This window comes from Thalassophryne amazonica, chromosome 3 (assembly GCF_902500255.1).
Source record: "Thalassophryne amazonica chromosome 3, fThaAma1.1, whole genome shotgun sequence".
In the NCBI taxonomy this organism is placed as follows: domain Eukaryota; kingdom Metazoa; phylum Chordata; class Actinopteri; order Batrachoidiformes; family Batrachoididae; genus Thalassophryne; species Thalassophryne amazonica.
Window position 1 is genome coordinate 2624595 of NC_047105.1, and position 12487 is coordinate 2637081.

The 12487-nt window shown below is 41.9% G+C and overlaps 1 protein-coding gene across 1 annotated transcript in view; it reads left to right on the forward strand.

Moving 5' to 3' along the window:
• The window catches only part of fer1l4 (fer-1 like family member 4), a 293664-nt gene that overhangs the window by 216262 nt on the left and 64915 nt on the right, over positions 1-12487 (forward strand). The window contains 3 exon segments of the mRNA XM_034164544.1: positions 1932-2066; positions 2146-2265; positions 2391-2518. Of these exon segments, the coding sequence (XP_034020435.1) occupies positions 1932-2066; positions 2146-2265; positions 2391-2518 (383 nt within the window).

The following is a 12487-nucleotide window of genomic DNA, read 5'->3' on the forward strand; positions in this document are numbered from 1 at the left end:
ATGCTGCTATAGACGTAGACTGCTGGGGGGTTCCCATGATACACTGAGTGTTTCTTTCTCTTTTTGCTCTGTATGCACCACTCTGCATTTAATCATTAGTGATCGATCTCTGCTCCCCTCCACAGCATGTCTTTTTCCTGGTTCTCTCCCTCAGCCCCAACCAGTCCCAGCAGAAGACTGCCCCTCCCTGAGCCTGGTTCTGCTGGAGGTTTCTTCCTGTTAAAAGGGAGATTTTCCTTCCCACTGTGGCCAAGTGCTTGCTCACAGGGGGTCGTTTTGACCGTTGGGGTTTTACATAATTATTGTATGGCCTTGCCTTACAATATAAAGCGCCTTGGGGCAACTGTTTGTTGTGATTTGGCGCTATATAAAAAAATTGATTGATTGATTGATTGAATTCCAGTTCACCATCAGACCGGTAAATTAGGTAAATGTTAACTAGTCTGTTGATTTGTATTCTGCTTTAACTGTGTTTGAGCCATCTGCCTGGTCCCACACAGTCACCTCTGATCTTCTGTGTATGACCCTGGACTGTACCTGGCTTTAAAGAACTGTGACTTGCCTGTTCTCTGCATCTGCACTGGGGTTACATCTGAACTCAATTCATTGCATTCATACTTCAGCATTTGGAACTGCCTAAGCATCATGGGAACTCGTTTCATACGGTCACTGTACCCAGTTCATTTAAAGGTATAAGACAAAAAGTCTTCTGTTCCTGGTTTGCAGTTTGCGCCATGAAATGAAGATCTAATACAGAGAAGATAAGCTGAAAGCAGCTGGACTTGTTTTGGTCTTTGAGACTTTCTCCATCCATCCAAGTGATTTCTGCCATTTAAAGCTCTTCATTGGCTGAACTGATCATGGGCAGAGCACAATTAATTGGAACACATGTAGGGTAGGGGATGTATAGGTGTGCAGTTGGTCTGAAGCGAATAGGACTGGGGATGGTAAGTGTCAGTATCGCAAATCAAACAGGGTTATTTGGGGAATTGTACGAGTAGTTCACAATGGAATTGTTGTCCTGGAGAGTTGGACCTTGATCACGAACCCAGTTCAAAACTGACAAATGCAGTCAAGTATGTTTAGCCAATCAAAAGCTGGAAGAGACCAGACATCCTAACATGGTGTGGATAAAGAAAACAGACAGTAAATGCGTAGGACAGGTGATCTCTAGGAGCAGGTTGGTGACCACTGGTCTAGATGGTTTAAGAGGCTATAAAAGAAGCCATTATGTAAAACTGGAAAAGGGCTTTGTCAGCTTTGGTGGGTTCCTTAGATGTCAACTTTCTGTCACTTACGATATCCTATTTTTGGTGCACCCCAAAAATCCATCCTCCAAAGGGATTACAGACTGTGATCCTCTGAGAACTTCAGGTTCACAGAATTCAGTGTCTGGTTGTGAAGAGATGCTTCCAGACTGGAGTCTGATGATTTGGTTTCATTAACCACTTTACTTTAGCCTGAAGGAGACACTTGGATGAGTGGGACAACATGTTCAAAACCAAAACAAGGATCCACTTACTTTTGACTTGTCTTCAAAACATGTACATTTCTCACCCCACCCACTCACTCTGTAGACTTTACATGTTGGTGACATCATGCATCTTTATCAGACCTTCACTAAGCTTTTGAATGACTAAATGACTTCATGGTTTAATAACACCAAGACCTTCATATCCTGGTAACCTTTCATTCCTGAACTGTAGGTGCGAGTGCTCTGACCCAGGTGTCCTTGGTTTCATCTGCTGACCTTTGAGTTTGAGTTACATGGATATTGAGAAGTGTGTAAAAACTCAGCACCAAATGAAGCTAGAGAGGCTAAACTCTGGACACCAATTCATCTACCTGTCTCACCCTATCATCCTGTTCTTGTAACAACTCCACGATACATGAGAGTTGAAGGAGAATGTTTGCTTCCTATTTGTGTTCAGCTGTACAGCAGTGACCTGGAGTCCCAGTTCCATCAGTTCCAGGACTGGCTGAAGAGCTTCCCACTGTACAAAGGAAAAGCCATCGGTGAGGACGACGACGATGACGGTGGAGACAGACTGATGGGAAAGTACAAGGTACCAGCAAGTCACATCTTTCTTTCCTCCTGCCGATCCTCCTCAGGACCGTACAGGAACTCACGCACTCTGTCCTCAGGGATCCTTCCTGGTTTATCCCATCGACTTGTCAGAGAAAGAATACATCAAATGTCAGATCACCAATGGAATCCCCAGAAACTCACCAATCAAAGTCCTCGTGCGAGTCTACATCATCAAGGTACCTGTTGGTCTGTCTTAGAGGACCAAAGGACTTTTATTTTGATAGGCTCTGGCTGGAAGTGGATAATGTTTGGTGTTTATATCTTACTTTGTGTTCTGTTGTTTGTCCTTTGTGTCCTGCAGGCCACAACTCTGGCTCCGTCAGATCCCAACGGTAAAGCTGATCCTTATCTGATCATCAGAGTCGGGCAGCAGAGTCTGGACACCAAAGAAAAATACATCCCCAAGCAGCTGAACCCCGTGTTTGGCGAGTTCGTACCGTTTATGTCTATACAAACTGCACATTTATGTCTCAACTGCCTTTTACTGCTAAACGTGTTGTGGTCTGTGCTCTGTCTGTGTCTTGAGTTCTTGTGTTCTTATGTGTTTGTTGTTGTTGTGTTCTGTCCCCTGTCTATGTCTTATCTGTTAGTTGTGGTATTTTCCTATGTTGCACACTAGACCTGTTCAACATGTCAAATGTTACAAAATCTTTTGGGCCACATGTTGTTCTTGTTCCACTAATAAAATAAAAGATCTGTGCCAGATTTTATTGTAACTGGACATTGTTTACGGGTCCCCCACAAAACAACAATTTTCCCCAAATGAGCAATGTAGTAACTGAGTAATTCCAGTAATGTTCTCCTCTGGGTCACCAGTCAACCACCACTTTTTGCGATTAGAAGCCGTCACATGTACCTGTAAAAGAAAAATAATGCCATCAGAGTGTTCTCCCATTAGGGTGAGGTTGTCTTGCCAGCAGCGGGAGGGGAACATGCATCACTCTGGGGGACCTTGAAATCTTATCTGATTGAGTTCAAATTTGGTCTGCACCTATAAAACCCCAAGTGGAACAAAAACAACATGTGGCCCAAAGTCTCTCACAACTTTTATTTGTTCACTATATAACATGAACAGCCCTATTGCACACTTTAGCCTTTCTTGAGTTCCACTTTCATTTTCTGCCTTTCTTCCTTGGTTTTGTACTCTGTTACTTTGTGGTTCCCCTTCAGTGTGGTCATATTTTATGGTGTGTTTTAGGTTTTATTCACCCCAGAGCAGTTTGTGGTTTGTTTCACTCTGTCTCTGTCAGGCCCTGTGTGTTTGTAGGCGTGGCTTTGTCATTTGTTTTCCCACTCGCACCATCTGTCACTCAATTACTCATCTCTGTGTCACTATTTAAGTTGGTCTCTGTGTGGTTCATATCATATCATAGATAATTGGCAAAGCTTCTGGGGAAAACCTGGTCTTGTTAGGAGAGACCGCATCCATCCCACTTTGGATGGAGCAGCTCTCATTTCTAGAAATCTGGCCAATTTTCTTAAATCCTCCAAACCGTGACTATCCAGGGTTGGGACCAGGAAGCAGAGTTGTAGTCTTACACACCTCTCTGCAGCTTCTCTCCCCCTGCCATCCCCTCATTACCCCATCCCCGTAGAGACGGTGCCTGCTCCCAGACTACCAATAACCAGCAAAAATCTATTTAAGCATAAAAATTCAAAAAGAAAAAATAATATAGCACCTTCAACTGCACCACAGACTAAAACAATTAAATGTGGTCTATTAAACATTAGGTCTCTTTCTTCTAAGTCCCTGTTAGTAAATGATATAATAATTGATCAACATATTGATTTATTCTGCCTAACAGAAACCTGGTTACAGCAGGATGAATATGTTAGTTTAAATGAGTCAACACCCCTGAGTCACACTAACTGTCAGAATGCTCGTAGCACGGGCCGGGGAGGAGGATTAGCAGCAATCTTCCATTCCAGCTTATTAATTAATCAAAAACCCAGACAGAGCTTTAATTCATTTGAAAGCTTGACTCTTAGTCTTGTCCATCCAAATTGGAAGTCCCAAAAACCAGTTTTACTTGTTATCTATCGTCCACCTGGTCGTTACTGTGAGTTTCTCTGTGAATTTTCAGACCTTTTGTCCGACTTAGTGCTTAGCTCAGATAAGATAATTATAGTGGGCGATTTTAACATCCACACAGATGCTGAGAATGACAGCCTCAACACTGCATTTAATCTATTATTAGACTCTATTGGCTTTGCTCAAAAAGTAAATGAGTCCACCCACCACTTTAATCATATCTTAGATCTTGTTCTGACTTATGGTATGGAAAATGAAGACTTAACAGTATTCCCTGAAAACTCCCTTCTGTCTGATCATTTCTTAATCAATCAATCAATCAACTTTTTTCTTATATAGCGCCAAATCACAACAAACAGTTGCCCCAAGGCGCTCAGCTTTTTAATGTTATAAAAAAAAGCCCTCCATAAAGCTAGGACATCTTCCTACTCATCACCAATTGAAGAAAATAAGAACAACCCCAGGTTTCTTTTCAGCACTGTAGCCAGGCTGACAAAGAGTCAGAGCTCTATTGAGCCGAGTATTCCTTTAACTTTAACTAGTAATGACTTCATGACTTTCTTTGCTAATAAAATTCTAACTATTAGAGAAAAAATTACTCATAACCATCCCAAAGACATATCATTATCTTTGGCTGCCTTCAGTGATGCCGGTATTTGGTTAGACTCTTTCTCTCCGATTGTTCTGTCTGAGTTATTTTCATTAGTTACTTCCTCCAAACCATCAACATGTCTATTAGACCCCATTCCTACCAGGCTGCTCAAGGAAGCCCTACCATTAATTAATGCTTCGATCTTAAATATGATCAATCTATCTTTATTAGTTGGCTATGTACCACAGGCTTTTAAGGTGGCAATAATTAAACCATTACTTAAAAAGCCATCACTTGACCCAGCTATCTTAGCTAATTATAGGCCAATCTCCAACATTCCTTTTCTCTCAGAAATTCTTGAAAGGGTAGTTGTAAAACAGCTAACTGATCATCTGCAGAGGAATGGTCTATTTGAAGAATTTCAGTCAGGTTTTAGAATCCATCATAGTACAGAAACAGCATTAGTGAAGGTTACAAATGATCTTCTTATGGCCTCAGACAGTGGACTCATCTCTGTGCTTGTTCTGTTAGACCTCAGTGCTGCTTTTGATACTGTTGACCATAAAATTTTATTACAGAGATTAAAGCATGCCATAGGTATTAAAGGCACTGCGCTGCAGTGGTTTGAATCATATTTATCTAATAGATTACAATTGGTTCATGTAAATGGGGAGTCTTCTTCACAGACTAAGGTTAATTATGGAGTTCCACAAGGTTCTGTGCTAGGACCAATTTTATTCACTTTATACATGTTTCCCTTAGGCAGTATTATTAGACAGCATTGCTTAAATTGTCATTGTTACGCAGATGATACCCAGCTTTATCTATCCATGAAGCCAGAGGACACACACCAATTAGCTAAACTGCAGGATTGTCTTACAGACATAAAGACATAAAGACATGGATGACCAGCTCCCAATTCAGATCAGGGAGACAGACACCCTCTCTACTTTTAAGATTAGGCTTAAAACTTTCCTTTTTGCTAAAGCTTATAGTTAGGGCTGGATCAGGTGACCCTGAACCATCCCTTAGTTATGCTGCTATAGACTTAGACTGCTGTGGGGTTCCCATGATGCACTGTTTCTTTCTCTTTTTGCTCTGTATGCACCACTCTGCATTTAATCATTAGTGATCGATCTCTGCTCCCCTCCACAGCATGTCTTTTTCCTGGTTCTCTCCCTCAGCCCCAACCAGTCCCAGCAGAAGACTGCCCCTCCCTGAGCCTGGTTCTGCTGGAGGTTTCTTCCTGTTAAAAGGGAGTTTTTCCTTCCCACTGTCGCCAAGTGCTTGCTCACAGGGGGTCGTTTTGACCGTTGGGGTTTTTCCGTAATTATTGTATGGCCTTGCCTTACAATATAAAGCGCCTTGGGGCAACTGTTTGTTGTGATTTGGCGCTATATAAATAAAACTGATTTGATTTGATTTGGTTCTCAGTTGCTGGGATTTTCTGGTTTATAGTGTTCCTGTCTGGTTTAGTTTCAAGTTTAGTCAGTTCAAGGAAAAAAGAAGAACTTAGCAACAAACTAAAAACAAAATAAATAAAACAAAATAAATAAAACTGATTTCTCAGTCACCCATGCAACTGAAAGGGTGTAGGTAGAAGCAAAGCTTATATATACCTACCCCTTTTACATCAGCAACTTATACTTATCGCAACAAAACCACAAAAACAAAGTAAGCAGAACAGCAAAACACAGATATCTCAAAAATAATCAATAAAGTCAAATTCCTCATCATAGACACACATCGCATAATATATATATATATATATATATATATATATATATATATATATATATATATATATATATATATGAGGTCTGCAAAAACTATATGGATTTGAATCATGTGTAATTGCATCAGCCAAGCTTGAACCTTCGTGCGCATGCGTGAGTTTTTTCACGCCTGTCGGTTGCGTCATTTGCCTGTGAGCACGCCTTGTGGGATGAGTGGTCCAGCCCCCTTGTTGGATTTTCATTGTCAGGAAATTGGCTGATCGACTGCCGCTTTGCTTCATCAAAAATTTTTCAGAAAGTGTGAGAGACAGCCAAGTGGAAACCATTTGGAAAATTCAGAAGGCTTTCGGTGAAGATCTTATGGGGATCACAGAGATTAAGGACAATTACAACTGGATTAAAGACGGCCCACAGCGGCGGATGGTGCACCGCGCACCAAGCGGCGATCGACAGGCTCAAACGACCAGATCATTTCGAAAGTGAACGCTTTGTTGATCCGGGACGTCGTCTGACTACCAGAGAAATGGCAAGACAGCTGGACATAGCACTTTTTCGGCACATTCCACTGTTACAGGAGTTTGTATAATGGAAAGAGGAGCAGAGAAATTCACCACGGAGCCGCTCATGGCGCGGGATGAAAGCACCTCCGTGTTGGTCTCACAGGACAAGCCCTAACAGGCCCAGCTCTTGCACCATTCGGAAAATTCAGACGGCTTTCGGTGGCTTTTCAGTCGTGTGACTATCCAAGAAATTGTGGACGGGCTGGACATGCCATAACATGTCCTGTGAGGCTTCATCACGGCGTTGCTTTTTGTTCTGTGCTCTGCGCCTCCGTCCCAACGCGCGAATCCCTCCACACATCTTTTCATGACAAAAAACTCCTGTAACAGTGGAATGTGCCGTTCATTTCCAAAGTAAACACTTTGTTGATCCGGGACGTCGTCTGACTACCACAGAAATGGCAGAAGAGTTTGACATCAGCACTTTTTCGGCATGAAAAGATGTGCGGAGGGATTCGAAATGATCTGGTCGTTTGAGCCTGTCGATCGCCGCTTGCTGCACGGCGCGCCCTCAGCCGCTGTGGGCCGTCTTTAATCCAGTTGTAATTGTCCTTAATCTGTGTGATCCCCATAAGATCTTCACCGAAAGCCATCTGAATTTTCCAAATGGTTTCCACTTGGCTGTCTCTTACACTTTCTGAAAAAATTTTGATGAAGCAAAGCGGCAGTCGATCAGCCAATTTCCTGACAATGAAAATGCGACGAGGGGGCTGGACCACTCCTCCCACAAGGCGTGCTCACAGGCGAATGACACAACCGACAGACGTGAAAAAACTCACGCATGCGCACGAAGTTTCAAGCTTGGCTGATGCAATCACACATGATTCAAATCCATATAGTTTTTGCAAAAAATAAAAAGGTCCGTTACTTTTCTAACAGACCTCGTATATATATATATATATATATATATATATATATATATATATATAATATGTGTACACAAAAAAAAAATCAATATCATAATTATCCATACCTTAACTAACGGCTACAGTGAGGAAAATAAGTATTTGAACACCCTGCAGTTTTACAAGTTCTCCCACTTAGAAATCATGGAGGGGTCTGAAATTTTCATCTTAGGTGCATGTCCACTGTGAGAGACACAATCTAAAAAAAAATCAAATCCGGAAATCACAATGTATGATTTTTTAAAATAATTTATTTGTATGTTACTGCTGCAAATAAGTATTTGAACACCTGCCAACCATCAAGAATTCTGTCTCTCACAGACCTGTTAATGTTTCTTTAAGAAGCCCTCTTATTCTGCACTCTTTACCTGTATTAATTGCACCTGTTTGAACTTGTTACCTGTATAAAAGACACCTGTTCACACACTCAATCAATCACACTCCAACCTGTCCACCATAGCCAAGACCAAAGAGCTGTCTAAGGACACCAGGGACAAAACTGTAGACCTGCACAAGGCTGGGATGGACTACAGGACAACAGGCAAGCAGCTTGGTAGAAGACAACAACTGTTATGATTATTTATTAGAAAGTGGAAGAAACACAAGATGACTGTCAATCTCCCTTGGTCTGGGATTCCATGCAAGATCTCACTTTGTGGGGTAAGAATGATTCTGAGAAAGCTCAGAACTACACAGCAGGACCTGGTCAATGACCTGAAGAGAGCTGGGACCACAGTCACAAAGATTACATTAGTAACACATGATGCTGTCATGGTTTAAAATCCTGCAGGGCAGCAAGGTCCCCCTGCTCAAGCCAGCACATGTCCAGGCCCATTTGAAGTTCACCAGTGACCATCTGGATGATCCAGAGGAGGCATGGGAGAAGGTCATGTGGTCAGATGAGACCAGAATAGAGCTTTTTGGAATCAACTCCCTTTACCATGTTTAGAGGATGAGAACAACCCCAAGAAAACCATCCCAACCGTGAAGCATGGGGGTGGAAACATCATACTCTGGGGATGCTCTTCTGCAAAGGGGACAGGACGACTGCACCTTATTGAAGGGAGGATGGATGGGGTCATGTATTGCAAGATTTTGGCAAACAACCTCCTTCCCTCGGTAAGAGCATTGAAGATGGGTCATGGCTGGGTCTTCCAGCATGACAATGACCCCAAACACACAGCCAGGGCAACTAAGAAGGGGCTCTGTAAGAAGCATTTAAAGGTCCTGGAGTGGCCTGGCCAGTCTCCAGACCTGAACTCAATAGAAAATCTTTGGAGGGAGCTGAAACTCCAAACCTGAAAGATTTGGAGATGATCTGTATGGGGGAGTGGACCAAAACCCCTGCTGCAGTGTGTGAAAACCTGGTGAAAAACTACAGGAAACGTCTGTCCTCTGTAATTGCAAACAAAGGCTACTGTACCAAATATTAACATTGATTTTCACAGGTGTTCAAATACTTGCTTGCAGCAGTAACATAGAAATAAATTATTAAAAAAATCATACACTGTGATTTCCGGATTTTTTTTTTTTTTTTTTTTTTGATTATGTCTCTCACAGTGGACATGCACCTAAGATGAAAATTTCAGACCCCTCCATGATTTCTAAGTGGGAAAACTTGCATAATCGCAGGGTGTTAAAATACTTATTTTCCTCACTGTATATAGTCCTTCACCATGAATTGTATTTTCAGAGAGTTAGGACAATTTTCACATATTTACTAATAAACTTGAGTTCCTTATATTGGCATTTAAACTGATTGCCATTTGGACATTGCTTGAGTTCCTTTGTCAGATTATTCCATAATTTTGGACCACAAGTAGAAACACAGAAACCTTTCCTGGTTGTCCGAGCGCCAGCAATTTTAAAATGATACAAGCCTCCTAAATTATATTTTCCCCCTCTCCCCTTGAAAAAGTCTTGAATTCTGAGGTGCAGTTGCTTATTTTTCACTTTATACATTAATTGCACAGTTTTAAACATAATCATATCGTGAAGTTTTAATATTTTAGATTTAATAAACAATTAATTGGTGTGGTCTCGATAACCAACATTGTGAATTGTTCTTAATGCTCTTTTTTGGAGAATAAATAATGATTGCAGTGTAGTTTTATAATTATTACCCCAAACTTCAGCACAGTAAGTCAGGTAGGCAGCAACCAATGAACAGTACAGAGTATGAAGTGCTTTGCAATCAAGAACATGCCTTACCTACTCAACAAAAATATAAACGCAACACTTTTGGTTTTGCTCCCATTTTGTATGAGATGAACTCAAAGATCTAAAACTTTTTCCACATACACAATATCACCATTTCCCTCAAATATTGTTCACAAACCAGTCTAAATCTGTGATAGTGAGCACTTCTCCTTTGCTGAGATAATCCATCCCACCTCACAGGTGTGCCATATCAAGATGCTGATTAGACACCATGATTAGTGCACAGGTGTGCCTTAGACTGCCCACAATAAAAGGCCACTCTGAAAGGTGCAGTTTTGTTTTACTGGGGGGGGATACCAGTCAGTATCTGGTGTGACCACCATTTGCCTCATGCAGTGCAACACATCTCCTTCGCATAGAGTTGATCAGGTTGTCAATTGTGGCCTGTGGAATGTTGGTCCACTCCTCTTCAATGGCTGTGCAAAGTTGCTGCATATTGGCAGGAACTGGTACACGCTGTCGTATACGCCGGTCCAGAGCATCCCAAACATGCTCAATGGGTGACATGTCCAGTGAGTATGCCGGCCATGCAAGAACTGGGACATTTTCAGCTTCCAAGAGTGTGTGTGTTCAGATCTTTGCAACATGGGGCCGTGCATTATCCTGCTGCAACATGAGGTGATGTTCTTGGATGTATGGCACAACAATGGGCCTCAGGATCTCGTCACGGTATCTCTGTGCATTCAAAATGCCATCAATAAAATGCACCTGTGTTCTTCGTCCATAACAGACGCCTGCCCATACCATAACCCCACCGCCACCATGGGCCACTCGATCCACAACACTGACATCAGAAAACTGCTCACCCACACGACGCCACACACGCTGTCTGCCATCTGCCCTGGACAGTGTGAACCGGGATTCATCCGTGAAGAGAACACTTCTCCAACGTGCCAAACGCCAGCGAATGTGAGCATTTGACCACTCAAGTCGGTTACGACGACAAACTGGAGTCAGGTCGAGACCCCGATGAGGACAACGAGCATGCAGATGAGCTTCCCTGAGACGGTTTCTGACAGTTTGTGCAGAAATTCTTTGGTTATGCAAACCGATTGTTTCAGCAGCTGTCTGAGTGGCTGGTCTCAGACGATCTTGGAGGTGAACATGCTGGATGTGGAGGTCCTGGGCTGGTGTGGTTACACGTGGTCTGCGGTTGTGAGGCTGGTTGGATGTACTGCCAAATTCTCTGAAACGCCTTTGGAGATGGCTTATGGTAGAGAAATGAACATTCAATACACGAGCAACAGCTCTGGTTGACATTCCTGCTGTCAGCATGCCAACTGCACGCTCCCTCAAATCTTGCAACATCTGTGGCATTGTGCTGTGTGATAAAACTGCACCTTTCAGAGTGGCCTTTTATTGTGGGCAGTCTAAGGCACACCTGTGCACTAATCATGGTGTCTAATCAGCATCTTGATATGGCACACCTGTGAGGTGGGATGGATTATCTCAGCAAAGGAGAAGTGCTCACTATCACAGATTTAGACTGGTTTGTGAACAATATTTGAGGGAAATGGTGATATTGTGTATGTGGAAAAAGTTTTAGATCTTTGAGTTCATCTCATACAAAATGGGAGCAAAACCAAAAGTGCTGCGTTTATATTTTTGTTGAGACTGCAATACTTTTTGACACTTTCTTTTGAATATGTTGAATATGAGCTTTCCAATTAATTCTTTCATCAATAATAACACTTAAGAACTTATTGTCTTTGACACGCTCTATGATTACCCTTTGTATATTTAACTGAATTTGTATCTCTTTATTGTAATTCCCAAATAACATTATTTTAGTTTTAGACTAATTTAGTGATAATTTATTAATATCAAACCATCTCTTTAACTTTATCATTCCAGTATGTAAATCAGACAATAATTTCTGCAAATTTTCTCCTGAACAAAACAGGGTTGTATCATCTGCAAACAGAACTGCCTTAAACAGATCCAAAACTTTGCATAAATCATTAATGTACAAATAAATCATTTTGGTCCCAAATCAGAACCCTGAGGAAGCCCACAAATGATGTCCAGATATGAAGAGCAGTAGTCCTCAAGTTTAACAAACTGTTTCCAGTTTTGTAAGTAATTTTTAATCCAGTTCAAAGCCTCCCCTCTGATCCCATACAGTTCCGTCTTTTGAAATAATATGTTGTGATCAATTGTATCAAAAGCCTTTCTCAGGTCAGTAAATAAACCTCTATTTCCCTTTGGTCCAAATGACTACTGATCTCTTCTATTGAATCGAGCAGTGCAAGTGGTCTCTGGGTGACTGTGAGGAGGAAGCGTAGCCCTAAACAGAAGCCCCGTGTACACCGCCAACCCGTTCACATTTCTAACCATTTTTCCCCACTCGGCG